Source organism: Pipistrellus hanaki, assembly GCF_964339955.1.
Source record: "Pipistrellus hanaki genome assembly, chromosome: 4".
NCBI lineage: Eukaryota > Metazoa > Chordata > Mammalia > Chiroptera > Vespertilionidae > Pipistrellus > Pipistrellus hanaki.
This window is the reverse complement of record NC_140506.1, coordinates 100,529,200-100,545,834: the sequence shown is the minus strand read 5'-3', so window position 1 is coordinate 100,545,834 and position 16,635 is coordinate 100,529,200. Positions and strand designations below refer to the sequence as shown.

General features: G+C 46.3%; 1 protein-coding gene across 2 annotated transcripts; it reads right to left on the bottom strand.

The window, feature by feature from the left end:
- Positions 1-1,518: 1,518 nt before the first annotated feature.
- On the bottom strand, positions 1,519-13,874 carry LOC311622040 (uncharacterized protein). 2 transcript variants are annotated; one of them, XM_084882742.1, is made up of 3 exons: positions 13,153-13,874; positions 5,924-6,047; positions 1,519-4,910 (listed from the first exon to the last, which is right to left on the bottom strand). In XM_084882742.1, the coding sequence occupies exons 2-3, from the start codon at positions 6,042-6,044 to the stop codon at positions 3,508-3,510; spliced, it is 1,524 nt and encodes a 507-aa protein (XP_084738868.1). In that variant the 5' UTR covers positions 6,045-6,047; positions 13,153-13,874; the 3' UTR covers positions 1,519-3,507. The 2 variants fall into 2 exon arrangements, with proteins under 2 accessions (XP_084738868.1, XP_084738867.1); XM_084882741.1 differs by lacking the exon at positions 13,153-13,874 and adding an exon at positions 6,123-6,146.
- Positions 13,875-16,635: the final 2,761 nt, after the last annotated feature.

The window sequence follows — 16,635 nt, the reverse complement described above, 5'->3', positions numbered from 1 at the left end:
GGCCAATTCACTTCTGTTATTCCATTTGACATGCCCGTTTCTCAGTCCAGCTCGTATTGCAGTTCCCTGCGTTCTGCTGCACTTCAGTGGCGCTCCCTTAGTTTCTTGTTTTTTGATCAAATAAAATTAATAAACACAGTCAGTTTGTACTCCAGACCCTAGGTGGCAGTGTATGTGGATTGATGGCTCGTCTTTTTGGTTGCTCTAGCCTTCTTTTTCTGTGGCACTCAATACCGTTTTTTTTTTTGTTTGTTTTGTTTTGTTTTTTTGTTTATTTATTTTTGCCTGGGAGCTGAATCCTGGGTGATTTCTCCTGGCTCTGCTTCTCAGTTTCCAGAAAAGCAGTTTCCCCTGCTGTCTCTTAGGGTCAGCCAATCTGGGTGTTCTCTCCTTTGTAATCAGAAGCAAAGTGTTGCAGGGGAACCAGCCCAGGTGCGCGATGGGCGAGTCTGCACGCACTTACAAACAGACTGCTTTCTAGCCCCTATGTTCTCCCTCGTGTGGGATCAGAATGGGTTGCTCCCTAGAGAACCCCACTAGTAGCAACCTTGGGGACCCCCGTCCACTCTCTCGAATCACGCCAGCCCCAACAGTGGGGGGCTTCTGTGGACACAGATTTCTGGGGCTCCAGTGCGCGCTTTTTTTTCCTTCTCTGCTGCTTTCGCTTTCGCTGTTGGGACACAGACACCCCGCATTATCCCCAGTAAAATCCAACCTTTCTGTGGAATCCCCGTGTCCACGCCGGTCAGACTGCCCCGATTCTTAACAATCTGTTCTGTGCCCCTTGGTGTTTTAAAAGAGTCCCGCTTCTGGGGAAGATTATGCCAAACCCAGCACTGGGTCTCCCCAGGCAGGGTTCTTGCTGCAGCCACAGCCTTCTTTCAGTGCAGCTCGGCGCGGGGTGCGCAGTGGCTGCAGTTGCTGCTGGCACAGCGGGGACCCAGATCCCTCACACTATTCCCCGCAAATTCTGACCTTTCCGTGGGTGATTGAAGAACTCCCTTGAATCCACGTGTTTGCGCCGATTGGGGCGTCACAGCTGCTCGATGGTCTCCTCTCTGTGGGTTTTCCAGGCCTCAGAGAAGATCCTCCTTTCCTGGTAAGATGGCTCAGCCTTCCCTCTGAGCCCGTAGCTCTGGGAGAGGTCGCCGCCGCCACAGTGCTGGCTGCTTGGTCAGGAAATCCTGTCCAGCGGACCCTTCCTTACCTTCCTTTAGAGTTCCGCTGCCCCTTAGCTGCCAATCAATATTCCCTGAGTGACTCAGACGCTACTTTTATCTGTTCTGGGGCCAGGGTCAGAACAAGTCCGTCTGTTCGGTCGCCATCTTGTCTCCACCTTCCAAATATAGGTATTTTTAATATTTTTTAAAAGCATACGCAGTGTGGTTTGTGTAGTCACAACTGAAAGTCTACTTTTGTCACTACTTGAATACAGTAAAAGATGTTTCAAAGCTTTATTTCTAGGTCAAGGCTGATAAAATAACACACATTAGAAAAGTGCACGTTCTTTTTTAATATATTTTATTGATTTTTTACAGAGAGGAAGGGAGAGAGATAGAGAGCTACAAACGTCTATGAGAAACATCGACCAGCTGCCTCTTGCACACCCCCTACTGGGGATGTGCCCGCAACCAATGTACATGCGGTTGACTGGAATCAAACCTGGGACCTTTCAGTCCGCAGACTGACGCTCTACCGCTAAGCCAAACCGGTTTCAGCAAAAGTGCACTTTCTTGCATGTCAGTGCTCATTTCCTGAGAGGAACAGCTTTGCCTCAATGACAACAAATAGTGGCAAGCAGGGAACACTACTGCCATGGAATCAACAGGAATGCTGACAGGTTACAAAAGACACATCCTGGGACTGATTACAGGATTATTCTTCCTCCAGCATTGAGTTCTTACATATTGAGAAATGACCTTATAGAAACCAGGGAAATCCTCAAAACAATTAAATGATTTTCTCTGCCAATGACTTCAGCTACAGGAAACATTTTGGAGGTGCTGAGAATGTCTGTACACAAAGGACACAACCAATAGGCCCAGGAATATTTTTGGATTTACGTTCAAGAGACATTTTCGATCTAATTTAATGCAGTCTCTCCCATCACTATGGATATAGTGTTTCTGTCTCAATAGCAGTTTAACTTCAGAGTCTTAAAACAAGTGTCACAGGACTATGAAATTTCGTATTCCATGGCACATGGCTCCTTTGCAGTTTATGGGGAGGAGTTCCGCTAAACACTGTTTATATGTATGTAACACATGCTGTGAACAGAACTTAACTCCTATTGTGAACAGGACAGCAAAATCCTCCTCTTCTGGGTGACCACTGACCTCATCAATAACCAAGGTCCTGGGATGTAAATTAAAAGTACAAAGCCATGCTTGCTTTCTTTCAAGGCCTTGGGCAGCAATGCAAGATAAGCAGGTTGTGGGCAAAGAGTGTCTTTCTGCCATCATGCTCTCCCTTCAGAAGCAGTGAAGATTTGATGTATCTGTTCACACCCGCTTGCTGACAGATCACAACAGTGCTTTCAAGTCATGGCATGCAGTAAATAGAACCAACACAATGAAAGGTACAACAGAAAAATCACCAGAGCCAAGGGGTTCAGATTGGGGAACTGGAACATAAGCCAATCATCACAGCACAGCGTGAGAACCACCTTAAGAGGGACTACTTCTTTGCTGTAGATGAGTATTCTGGACAAACCCTGAGTCAGGCTCATTCCTGGTCAGAGAGGAAGGAAGATCCTGCCAAGAGTTCAGAATATTTCTTTTTGTATTTATTATTTACAAATCTGTGACTTTAAATTTTGCCAGTTGTTCCTTTATAAAAAGAATTTTATTTATTTCAGAGAGGAAGGGAGAGGTAGAGATAGGAACACCAATGATGAGAGGCAATCATCGATCAGCTGCCTCCTCTATGCATCCCACTGGGGATCAAGCCCACAACCTTAGTATGTGCCCTTGACTGGAATCAAAACCAGGACCCTTCTATCTGCAGTCAAACAGGTTATTCACTGTGTCAAACTTCCTAGGGTGTGCTCAAAATATTGAAAATGTACTCAAGCACAAAAGAACATGCAGGGTTTGTGATTGATTCACACTGTAGAGGTGGGCCAGGTGGTAGAGAAGAAATCACTTCAGCCATAAACCTCACAGTGACATCAATCACGTAGTGGACCTGGGCAGGAAAGACAGGGTAGGAGCTCCTTAAAGCCTCACTGGTACCTGAAACCTGGGGAATCTAGCACAGGGTATGTCCTCATAAAAAGGGATCATATTAAGATAAAAGTGTTATCATAGATTCTCCTTCAGTGTTGTTATTCTGGGTAAGAAAAAGAAAACATTCACTACACATTTAAGGCCTATCTCCACTGTGAAGTCTCATTTGGCAAAAGATTTCCCACAATTTGTACACTCAAGGCTTTTACCCAGTGTGAACTCGCTGGTATTTATTAACATTAGACATACTTGTGAAGAACTTCCCAAAATCACTACACTTCTAACACTTTTCTCCAGTGTGAATTTTCTGATGTTGAATGAGTTTAGAACTCTTACTGAAGGACTTCCGACAACCTGTACACTCATATGGCTTTTCTCCATTGTGAACTCGCTGGTGTTTCTTGACATCACACTTATATCTGTAGGACTTATCACATTCACTGCACTTATAAGGCTTTTCTCCAGTGTGAACTCTCTGATGTTGAATCAGTTTAGAACTCTGGCTGAAGGACTTGCCACAAGCTGTACACTCATATAACTTTTCTCCACTGTGAACTCGCTGGTGTCTATTGACATCACACTTATATCTGAAGGACTTCCCACATTCACTACACTTAAAAGGTTTTTCTCCAGTGTGCATTCTCTGATGTTGAATGAGTTTAGAACCATGACTGAAGGACTTCCCACAATATGTACACCAAAATGGATTTTCTCCAGTGTGAACTCGCTGGTGTTTATTGAACTCGGAATTACTTCCGAAGGACTTCCCACATTCACTGCACTTATAAGGCTTTTCTCCAGTGTGGACTCTCTGGTGCTGAATCAGTTTAGAACTCTGACTGAAGGACTTGCCACAACCTGTACACTCATATGGCTTTTCTCCAGTGTGAACTCGCTGGTGTATGTTGAAATGCGACTTATATCTGAAAGACTTCCCACATTCACTACACTTGAAACGCTTTTCAACAGTGTGAATCCTCTGATGTTTAATCAGTTTAGAACTATGACTGAAGGACTTCCCACAATATGTACACCAAAATGGATTTTCTCCAGTGTGAACTCTCATATGTTGATTGAGGTTAAAGATTCCTCTGAAAACTTTCCTACAATTGTCACAATCATAAATCAGTTCTCCAGAACAGACACCATGACACTCAACAACTTTCTGTTTCTTGCTGGCAGCTTTTTCAAGTTCAGCCCACTGGTGATGACTTTTTCCACTGAGATATTCTTGGGAAACCTCACTGCCACCATGTGGCTCCTCAGTGTTCTGAGAGGTCTGGGGCTGGAGGAGCTCTGAGGAAGATTGGACATCTTCCCTAACCTCCCTGTTGTTTGAAGGAACCTCTGATAAATAGAAACTACACCTGGTAATAAATGAGGGTCTAACCATAGCTTCTTTCCAGGAGATCTCTCCACTGACATCCTTCTGTTGCTGGTGAGGGTTTGCACTGAAACAGCAGTCTCTCACACATGAGTCACTGAAGAAGCATTTGTGTTCAAAGTATTCTGCTTGAAACTCAGTCAGGTGCAAAATATCTTTCAATACTGTGAACCACCGCTTACAGGAATGTGACTTCTGGATTGCTGGAGCTGTCTTGGAAGCCCTGATGGGTGACTCTCCTTGTACAGACACACTCTGATCAGAACAGGCCCTTTCCTCATCCTTTTTATGCCAACAACCTGAAAACAGAAAAAAGGTGAGGAAACGAATGAGGACTGTGGTGACAGGGGGAAGTTCCATTACAAAAGTGTGTCGCCCATGACACCTGGGCTCCATGCAATTTTCAGATAAGAAGAGATGTGAAGGAAGCATTAATAAGATTATTCTGTGAAGTTCTGGGCCTCTGCATATCATACATAAAGGAAGGAAGACGACACCAGAAATATGACACAGAGTCCTTTCTTAGGCTAAAAGTGTTCAGTAGAGCTTGCTGCAGGTGACATAGGCAAGCTCTGCAGAATTTTGCTTATGTCTTATTTCCAGAAAAATTGAATAAATGAGTAGTTGGTGTTTGAAACCTACTTAAGCATGGATGGGCAATTCATAACACATGTGTTAAAGAATACAGCAGAGGCAGTATTAAAGAATACAGCAGAAGCAGCAATGCCCAGGAGCAGATGATGTAAAAATGCCATAAAGGTTAGCATAGCCTAAAGCCAGAAAGTCACAGGTAAAACGACATGTCAGAAAGAGTACAGTCAGTAAAAGATAAGGTAGAAATGTGGTATAGCCAGTGGCACCTACATCTGAACACTGATGGAAAAGAACTGGTACCTGGTATGAAGGAAGGTCTGACAAGAACAGTACATGGTTCATGCGAGTAAAGACCATAATCTGGCACTGATAGTCACCCAGGAATTTAGCTATAGGAAAGGGGTAGAAATGGAAGCCATGGATCTGAATATAACCGTTCCAGGAAGAGACAGCAGGTGGGATCAATTAAGCTGTCTGTAAGACCCCTGACTCCCAGAAACTTCAAGCACTTGCTGAAGCAAGTGTTGTAAGAGAAGTCTGTGGAGTCTATTGCTCTGGGCTTTCCACAGTGCTCAGCACTGGCAGCCATAGCACATTTGAAACGACAGGAATATTTGCAGAACCGATGGATTGGTTGTGAGAGAGAGTGTGTATGCCTGGAGAATAAAGTAAGAGAGAACGTCACGTCAGGACACGAGGAGAGATGTGAAGGTCTTACCTGGAGATGATATAAGAGCAAAAACTTCCAGCATCACATCGCGGTACAGAAGTCTCTGAGCCTCATCAAGGATCCCCCACTCCTCCTGAGAGAAGGCAATGACCACATCCTCAAGGTGCATATCCTGTCATAATGGGGAAAGTTCAGCCATGATCAGATTCTCTTCTAATATTCCAATTCTGTCATATTCTTAACTCACCACATCCATCTGTAGAGGGCTACTCCCCACATCAGAGAAGATACCAGGCACCGGTCCCATCAAAGTCAATCTTTCCTTATAGTCCTACTGATGCTGTGTATTCCAACAACAACAATGGGGGTTGAGCAGATAGGAGATACCTGTGCTCTGAGTCTCAATGTGAGTCACACTGTTCCTTCTCAATAACAGTGGTGTAAGGAACTTAGGGTAAAAAGAGCAGTTGCACATAAAGGGAGTGTGAGTGATTTGGCACTGGTCTTGTCAGGTAATATGTGTGTTTTCTCTCAATTTCCCTCCAAGACACAAAAAACATGGCATCACACTTCACCCTTCTGACTCCAAACCCAGATTGCTGAAGCCATTACATTTCACTACAACATTTTTTGTCACATAATTTTCATGCAGCTTCATTCCAAGAGGCACAAACTCCCTGGAAATACAAAAATGCTGTGACAAGGACAGGTTGTTTCCTAATTAGTTTCTTCTTTAAAATTCTAATTTATCACCTCTATAATGTATTTCCCCCTTATCGTCTCCCTTCCTCATGCCAGTGGAGGTTTCAAGCTCAGGTGACGCTGATGTATGCTATCTCATTCCTACTGATCATGGGGCAGCCCTCAACAAGAAACGGCAGTTGTGTGTGTGTAATGTGAGCTCTTCATCTGGCATGTAGAACCACAACAACTTCTCTTTTCAGGAATTACCCTAAATTCCCCATGTCATACCATCCAGTCCCCACCAGAAATGAACTCACCCTTCTTCCATCTTTTTTTTTTTTTTTTTTTAACATATTTTATTGATTTTTTAGAGAGGAAGGGAGAGGGATAGAGAGTTAAAAACATCGATGAGAGAGAAACATTGATCAGCTGCCTCTTGCATATTCCCCACTGGGGATGTGCCTTCAAACAAGGTACATACCCTTGACCGGAATCGAACCTGGGACCCTTCAGTCAGCAGGCCGATGCTCTATCCACTTTCATTCTTATGTTAAAGCCAGGACCCTGCAGCCATGAATTCACATACCCTCTCCAAGTGCATAATATTTTTTTCTACCACACCTGTCTCACACCTGCACTCCCATATCCTAGGCACCCATAGTCATCTCCTTGGCCTCACTCATTACTGAGTAGGCCAGAGAATGCCTAGAAAATTCCAACTGGGTGATGTACTACCCATAATTCATAGCTCACAACCATAGAGGAAGTGTTGTGTCCCTGGTTGTTTTCCCTCCTTCCCACCTCACGTAATGTGAACCACATCAGGTCTCAGATACTCAGAGCCCACCTTCACTGTTACTGCACTTGATGTCTCTGCACCAGTCTCAGCCTTTCATCACTTAAATCCCATCACTTGTGGCCCTCTACCCCATGCCCACGAGCTGAGATGACCACTCACGCCCCTAAGCTATTCCACTAAACCAATGGTAGGTTAACTGCGGCTCGTGAGCCACATGTGGCTCTTTGGCCCCGTGAGTTTTTAGCAAAGGCCAGTTTAGGAGTGCCCTAATTAAGTTAATAACAATGTGCATACCTATGTAGTTTAAGTTTTAAAAATTTGGCTCTCAAAGAAATTTCAATCGTTGTACTGTTGATATTTGGCTCTGCTGACTAATGAGTGTGCCAACCACTGCACTAAACTGACTGCAACAACCCAGCCACAGCAATGGTAACAAACAAACAAACAAACAAACAAACAACAATAAACCTGGTAAGTGTTTAGAGAAGAAAATAAGCACCAAACACAGTCTCATTTTCTTTGAAATACTCTTTGGCATCCAATTCAAAACCAACACACACACACACACACACACACACAAACACACACACACACACAAATGGTGATCTGCAACTCCTATGTGGTCTATACATTTTCCACTACATTTAAGGCAGTCTTCCTATTGAACTGCCCATCAAAATTCTAGATGCTCTTGAACTGCTCTCTGAAATACCCTAACAGGCCAGAAAATAGAAGTTTTGTATCTCCTATGAACAGAACACTTCCTACTATGAATTTCTCCATCTGAGCTGATGATGTTTCCATACATTCAGGTGCTAAACCCAAGCCTTAATTTCAACTCTATTACCTCTCTGTCTCTCTCAACCCCAACATTAGAAAATCCAGGTGGCCACACCTAAATCACCGATCCAGAATGCAACTGCTACTTCCATCTCCACAGCCACCATCATGAGCCAGTTACCATCACACGGGTCCAATCCATCACAGCTGCTTCCTTTCTAGTCTTTCTTCCTCCTCCTCACAGGCATATTGTTCATCATGCTGCAGCCGCCAGGAGTCTAATGAGACCTGGTTCAGATCACCACTGCTGCAAATCTGCCCCACTCCCATCATCTGCAGAGCAGACTCCAAAGTTGTCACAATGCTCCTCTAGATCTGATTTTCTCCCATTTTTAATAATTCCCTCTTTTTATTTATTTTTTAAAGACTTCTTTAAAAAAATATTTTACTAGAGGCCTGGTGCATGAAATTTGTGCATGGGGGTGGGGGAGGGGGGTGTCCCTCAACCCAGCCTGCACCCTCTCCAATCTGGGACCTCACAAGGGATGTCCATCTGCCCGTGGGATCAGGCCTAAACGGGCAGTCAGACATCCCTCTAACAACCCAGGACTGCTGGCTCCCAACTGCTCGCCTGCCTGCCTTCCTGATTGCCCCTAACCACTTCTGCCTGTCAGCCTGATCACCCCCTTACCACTCCCATGCCAGCCTGATTGATGTCTAACTGCTCCCCTGCCAGCCTGTTTGCCCCCAACTTCTCTCCTCTGCTCGCCTGGTCATCCTTAACTGCCCTCCCCTGCAGGGTTGATCGCCTCCAACTGCCCTCCTTTGTAGGCCTGGTCCCTCGCAACTGCCCTCCTTTGCAGGCCTGGCCAGTGCCTCCAACTGCACTCCCCTGCTGGCCACCTTGTGTCCACACGGGGGCAGGATTTTTGACCACATGAAGGCAGTTATCTTGATTTTGTGTGTTGGAGTGATGGTCAATCTGCATATTACTTTTTTTAAAAAAAATATATATTTTATTGATTTTCCACAGAGAGGAAGGGAGAGAGATAGAGAGCTAGAAACGTCGATGAGAGAGAAACATCGACCAGCTGCCTCCTGCACACCCCCTACTGGGGATGTGCCTGAAACCAATGTACATGCCCTTGACCAGAATCGAACCTGGGACCTTCCAGTCCGCAGACTAACGCTCTACCACTGAACCAAACCGGTTTCAGCTGCATATTACTCTTTTATTAGATAGGATAAAGGCCTGGTGCACTGGTGGGGGCCAGCTGGTTTGCCCTGAAGGGTGTCTTGGATTAGGGTGGGGCTTCCCTTGGGGTGTGGGGCGGCCTGAGCGAGGGGCCTGTGGTGGTTTGCAGGCCGGCCACAACCCCTGGCGACCCAAGCAGAGGCCCTGGTATCTGGAATTTATTTACCTTCTACAATTGAAACTTTGAAGCCTGGAGCAGAGCCAAACCTTCTGCTTGCTCTATGGCTGCCACCATTTTTGTTTGGATTTACCTTCTACAATTGAAACTTTGTAACCTTGAGTGAAGGCCTAGGCTGGCTAGGGCAGGTGGAAAGCTTGGCTTCTTCTGTTGCCTGGGAAACCCAAGCCTCCCTCCTGCTCTCTGTGGCTGTAGCCATCTTGGTTGGGTTTATTTGCATATTCACTCTGATTGGCTGGTGAGTGTGGCTTGTGGGTGTAGCGGAGTGATGGTTAACTTGCATACTACTCTTTTATTAGGTAGGATTGATTTTTTACCGAGAGGAAGGGAGAGGGATAGAGAGTCTAGAAACACTGATGAGAGAAACATCGATCAACTGCCTTCTGCACAGTCCCTATTAGGGATGTGCCCGCAACCAAGGTACATGCCCTTGATCAGAATCCAATCTGGGACTCTTCAGTCTGCGGGCCAACACTCTGTCCACTGGCCAACCTGGTTAGGGCTACCTCCCTCTTTTTAAAAAGAGGATGCCTGCAAGACTGAACTGGTTTGATCCTTACTCCATGTGTTTACTCATTCTGGGAGGATGTTCTACATCTCATTCCTCTAATTGCCAAAATCAGGGAGCACTTCATACAACCCTAGACCTGAACTTAGGATCTGGGCTTAGTGTTTGTTCAAAGTCCCCAGGCCCAAATGCTGGAAGAGTGGCAGGAAAGTCCCAGGAATCCACTATCTCAGAGGCCACAAGAGAGTGAGGCCCTGAAATAAGCTCCACAAACCAGTATCCCTAAGCGATGTTGCATTTGCAGGAACTTGTGGAAAGCAAAGGTCTGCTGAGAGCCTTGCAAACACTGCCAGGATCCATGGGCTCGGGCTGCTCAGGATCTTTCCCTAGACCCAGGGCCAGCTGACCGAGAGATGACCACATTACATCAGGGCCTCAGTCCTAAAGGCACACTCTTGCCTAGTTTGCTATCTTTTAAAGGACTTCTTACTCCTGCCCCCTACTGGTATCCTCTCCTTTCTAGTTTCTTCTTCCTCTGAGCAGTTGGGAAGTTTAGAACCCTACTTCAGATAATGTCCCTCTTTTATTCTCCACCATCGATGGGCCTAGGTTCCTGAGAATGAAACTAAAACTTCTCACACAATATTTTGCTTTTTTGTTGTTGTTGTTTGTTTGCCTTTAGATACAAAACAAGCTCAGGATTCCTGAATTCTTTCAGCTCAGCCACACCAATCAAAACCTTACAGGGGGGCATTGCAAGCAGCCTGTCACCCTCTTTCCTTCATACTCTATGTATCACCCACAAGTGATTCACTATTCTGGATGTTGTGACCTGGGCTTCAGAACTTGACATGCACCCAAGGATGAAGGGTAAATGGAATGAGGATGAACAGTACTCTGCAAGAAAAATGGAGTCAGGGAAGCACACAGGTCTCAATACTGGCTGTTTCTGCTCAACAAGCTACAGACAAACCACTGCACAAGGGGGCACTGCCTCTGATGGCTCATCCTCTTGTAATCCAGCACTGGAGCTTAAGAATGTGAACAGAACAAAGAGCTCAAAATGCCCACCTTGAGAAAGAAGCTGAAAGTAATACCCAAGCCAATCACCATGGGTAAATACACCTGTCCTGAGCTTTCATTGGCTAACCACAGCCATCACTGGGCGCCTTGCCCTTTGGGTGACTTAGTTTTTCTGGCCCAACGGGTGGCATTAAGATCCCAGTCACTGATGGATCACTGCAAACACTGGTACTGGAGCGCCCCAGTGACACTGGGAAATGCTAACTTTAGGATCTGGTGGCTGATCCCAGGTTTCTATAATAGGAAGTGCAACTGACCTCTTCTTTGGAGACATCATTTCAGATTCCATGAGCATTTTAGAATGTTCACTGAGGTGAAAAACATTATTTCAGTTACTCCTGAAGACCACAAATCTGAATGGATATATTGTTTATATGTTTATTTGAATTTTAGTATAGAGTATAGAAGGGAAAGCAAAAGAGAGAAACACAGATTTGTGCCTCGTGCATGGCCCCTCCCACCTACTGGGAATCCACCAAGAAAGCCTGGCTTGTGCATCACCAGAAATTAAACTGGTAGCCTTCTGTTCATGGGACTACACTCAACCAGAGACCCACTCCAGTCATCACATTTTTAGTTTTAACAAAAAATATCACATTGTTAAGATAGAATATACATAATCCTACCCTTTTTGTTTAAAAACAAAATTTGAAAACATACATAGGTGAACAAGTTGACATTTCCTACATTGTCTACATGTTTGTAGTCAGTACACATTGTGAAGCTATGGAGTTAAGAGTTACTGAATGTTTACTACATGTGCAAGGCCCTGGATTCAATGCTTCACTTGCATTATTATTTCAAGGTAAATTGACTGCTTGTGGAGTTTAATAAAAGGCAGGGCTAGAAGTCAAACCCATGTGTCTCTAACAACAGAGCTCTGGCTTCTAATGTTAGGCTCTCCTGCCTCCTAGAGAGTAGAGTTGGCAATGTATAACCATTAGGATGGGCTAGATCAGTGTTTTTCAACCTTTTTTGGGCAAAGGCACACTTGTTTCATGAAAAAAATCACGAGGCACACCACCATTAGAAAATGTTAAAAAATTTAACTCTGTGCCTATATTGACTATATATAAAGTAATTCTCTTGAATAGGAATCAAATAAACACAAAGAAAGTATTTTATAATTACTTTATTATGAAATATTAAGTAAACAAAATAGTGAAAAATTATAAAATTCTTGTCTTGTCTGCACCTACAGCACACCAGGCAACATCTCGCGGCACACTAGTGTGCTGCGGAACAGCGGTTGAAAAACGCTGGGCTAGATATTGTGGATAACAAGCTAAAGAAGTATCTTTCTTGGTCATGCTACATGTCCTCCCTGGTTCTCCTGGGACTGGAACAAAAGGTAGATACCTCCTACATACTCAGAGATGGACAGCAACAGTGGCCACTCTCAGTGCTTCCAGATTTTTCTGTCAGCTTCACTCCCAGCATATTTCATTGATCAAAGCACATCACAGGGCTGCAGCCAAATTCAGGGGGTCCGGAAGAGAACCTGACCTATGTGATGGGCCTCATTTATGTGATCACATGACCACCTCTTTTGGGGCTGTGCATAGGCAAAGAGATGGGTGTGCTTTGGTAGGAAATGACAGCGGAAAAAAGCCAGTATGGTTCTCTCTTTCTTCATCCACATAGACTTTGTCGCAGAGCTGCCCAAAACCATCACTGTCAAGATTCAAAGGAGTGAACTTTAATAAAAGAAGACTGGTTAGATATTATTAGCAGCAAACTCAAACCCATTTCTGAGCATCAGTTGCCTCCTGCACACCCCCTCCAGGGGATGTGCCCACAACCAATGTATATGCCCTTGATCGGAACCGAACCCTGGACCTTTTAGTCCGCAGGCCGACACTCTATCCACTGAGCCAAACCGGTTTCGGCCAATCCTTGTTTCTTGCTCATCCCTGTTTCTCTGTCTCTCTCCCTCTCCCTTCATTTCTACATCTAAAATCAATAAAAATATGTATTTTAAAAAACATACCTGCAGGTTCCTGATTCAGCTCACTCTTTACTCCAAGCCTTTGCACATTCTGGAAACTGTGTCTGGAGGACCGCGCACTCACTACACTGGTTGTCAGAAACAAGGTTCACATCATGAAGTCCTAGTTGTGACCTTAGGCGTCTGGGCTCAGTGTTTGTTCAAAGTCCCCAGGTCCAAGGGCTACAGGAGCGGCTGACAGTCCCAGGACTCTACAACCTCAGAGGCCACAAGTGTGTGAGGCCCTGAAATAAGTTCCACAAACACGTACACCTAATTGATTCTGCATCTGCAGGATTTTGTGGGGGAAAATGATGGTCTGTTGGGAGTCTGACAACCAGCAGGCTCTATGGGCTCAGGCTGCTCAGTGCCCGCCCAGCCCAGAGGCCAGGTGCCTGTATGATCTCAGGGCTCAGTCCTCAGTGCTCAGTACTTAGTACTCTTCCAGTTCCCTTATCATTTACAGGACTGCCCCTTCCTGTCCACAGCCGCTGTCCTCTGTCTTCCTCTGAGCAACGTCAGAAAAGTTGGAACTCTGCCTCAGAAAATGTCCCTCTCTTCACAACCATCCATGGCCCCGGAATTCTGAGAGTGAAAGTAAAACTCCTCGTGCAAAACCACAGCTCAGCTCTTTGCTGCCTTCACACCCACAACAGGCCCGGGTTTCCCAGTCCTCCCCGCTCAGTGTCACCATCACGTCCTCACACAGTGGCTCGGCAGCCGTCCACCCTCCTCCCCATCACCCCGGGCCCCCGGAGGGACTCACCGTCCTGAGCGGGGCCCGGGCGGCGGGCCCCGGGGAGGCCGCTCCGCGGGCGGGCGGGCGGGCGGGCCCCGGGGGTCAGGGCGGGACCGGAGGGCCCCGGGGGTCAGGGCGGGACCCGGAGGCCGCTCCGCGGGCGGGCGGGCCCCGGGGGTCAGGCCGCGGGGACGCAGTGAGCGGAGGAGCCGGGAGGCGCGGGACGCCGATCTCCTCGGGCTGTGGGGGCTCCCGGCGCCTCAGACACGCCCTGCCCCGCAGGCAGCGGCCCCCGGGCCTCCTCCGGCTCCGACGGGCGCCCTGAAGCCTGGGACTCTGTGAACAAAGCCCTAAGAGGGTAAAACGACCACTGTGAGGAGGAAGGCGCAAGTCCCGCCCTACCCGGGTGCGCATACATCATAATTCCCTTTGGCTCCGCCCACGTAAGTGCTGGGCCTTCTGGGTAATGTAGTTTTCTCAACCGCACGCAGGAGTACTAGCATCCCAGCCAATGGCTTAGGTCCCAGGTCGTCAAACTGCGGCTCGCGAGCCACATGCGGCTCTTTGGCCCCTTTGAGTGTGGCTTTTCCACAAAATACCACGGTCTGGGCGAGTCTATTTCGAAGAAGTGGAGTTAGAAGAAGTTTAAGTTTAAAAAATGTGGCTTTAAAGAAATTTCAATCATTATACTGTTGGTATTTGGCTCTGTGGACTAATGAGTTTGCAGACCACTGACAGGTGAATACAGGGATTGTGGCCCAGCAAGGGACGCCTGGGGAGGGACTAGATGGGACCAGAGGCCTGGCTAACTGGAGCTGACAAATCTCTGAGGGGAAGAAGGTGGAGAGGACTGTAAGAGATTCACCAAAGAATAAACAGTACACAGAGGGGGAAATGGGAAACATAATGCTATCAACAATAAAAAATATATAAATTTTCATAAATTTTAAAGTAATGTAGCCCAGCTGGTGTAGCTTAGTGTTTGAGCCTTGACATATGAACCAGGAGGTCATGGTCCTTTTCATTTCATTCTTATTTTAAAAAAATATTTATTGTTTAAATTATTACACATAGTATTACATATAACTCCTTTTCCCCATAACCCCTGCTATGCCAAGAATATATTACAAAGATGAAAGAAGTAATGCATATGCACAGGGCCTTTCTGAGCCCTCCTATTTTTAACAGCCAAGGACTGACTGGAATAACCCCAGTGGCTTTGGGGACGGGAGTCTCCTGAGAGAATGTGGGTAGATCTGAAAGTACAGCAGTTAAAATCCATTACGGGTTGCATGAACCTCCTCTTAGCTGTCTTCAAGTATTTCTGGGTAAAGTGGTGCAGACATAAAGATATAAATTAGAGATATAAGTTAGAGGCAATTTCATAGCTCAGTAATTTAATTAATGAGAAACTATTAAGCATCTACTCTTATAAAAACAATGAAAATAAATAATGAAGAAAATAATTCATTTCTCACGGATGGCATTGGGAGAAAGTAGACAATAAACAAATACTTAACAGGCCAAGTGTGAACAAAAAAGTGACCACACATCGCTTCTCGGCCGTTTGGCTAAGATCAAGTGTAAAAAAGTGACCACATACTAAACCTGACAAGCCCAGGGGAGGTGCCTGGCAGCCCTTACAAACTCAGAGACCTAACGTCACCACAGTGTTGTCAGTGGAAGTGGGTTATCCACCGGGTGTTTGGAGTTGGGTCCTTACAATATAACATAAGAAAAAGAAATGTCTGAGACTCACACAGGAGGAGGAGTGATTGACATCCCTGGGTTTGCAAAGTCCCGTTCCCCTTAATCCAGCTGGGAAATGTGCAGCTGGGGATTCAGCAGAGCCTGAAGCAGAGCCAGTGTCCAGAGTTTCCATGGTGGAGCTGGGTCCTGCATAACATCAGGCTGGTGCAGTCCATTAGTCGATCGTGTGTGGGGTCCACACGGCCTTGGGCTATGTGGGCAAAAGCAGGAGCATGAGAGTCCCGAGGGCCAGCAGCATGGGCCTAGCAAGAGAGAGAGAACTCCTTTGTTTAGGAGGTAAGTGTCTCAAATCCCCTCGCACTTGCAGTAGCCACACTCATTGTAACCAGTGACCTGCTCCCAGGTGTTAGTGACAGGCAAGTACCTTCCCTGTTTCACGGAGACTTGACTGGGCCTGCATCTCCTCTTCCCCTGTCCAGTCCCTTCCCCCTGCCACCTGCTGGGAATAGCCCTGGGGAGTGTTAAACTGCCGTTTTCTGGCGAAGCTGCACACAAGACATGCCTATTCCCTGTGGCCTTCCCTTTGCTCCTCTGTTGGGAGCCGAGTCCCCTACCGATCTGAGAATGGGGGATGGAGCAAGGGTGGGCAGCCCTGCCTGCTCTCCCCCAGGAGTCGGGTCACTTGGGGACGTGGCAAGCAACAGTGTCCTTCGTTCTGCTGTGCGTGCGAGAATTGGAATCTGCAAACATGTCCTTGAATTAACATAGCAGAGCACAGCTGGATGAACCTTTCCCAGGCAGATATCTTCCTGCGGAGGTCTTAAGGAACTGGCACGTAGCATCATGTTCTTGGAGAAAGCCATTTGGAGGAACGCCCAGCTTTAGTGTATAAAAGAGATTGTGTCCTTAATAAACTTGCTGCAGTGCCATCGAGCATTCCAGCCCTCCTGAAGCCCCGCTGTTCCTGTCTTTCTTTTTCTCAGCCTCCTAGCCATACCTTCAGGACCTGTTTTACCGGCTGGTTCCGGTACTCCTCT

What these genes read in the sequence shown, in the direction of transcription:
- LOC311622040 (XM_084882741.1), bottom strand. An exon ending in TGCTCTTATATCATCTCCAG is followed by an intron (nt 4,911 to 5,923) that starts GTAAGACCTTCA and finishes TTCTGTTTTCAG; the next exon opens with GTTGTTGGCATAAAAAGGAT.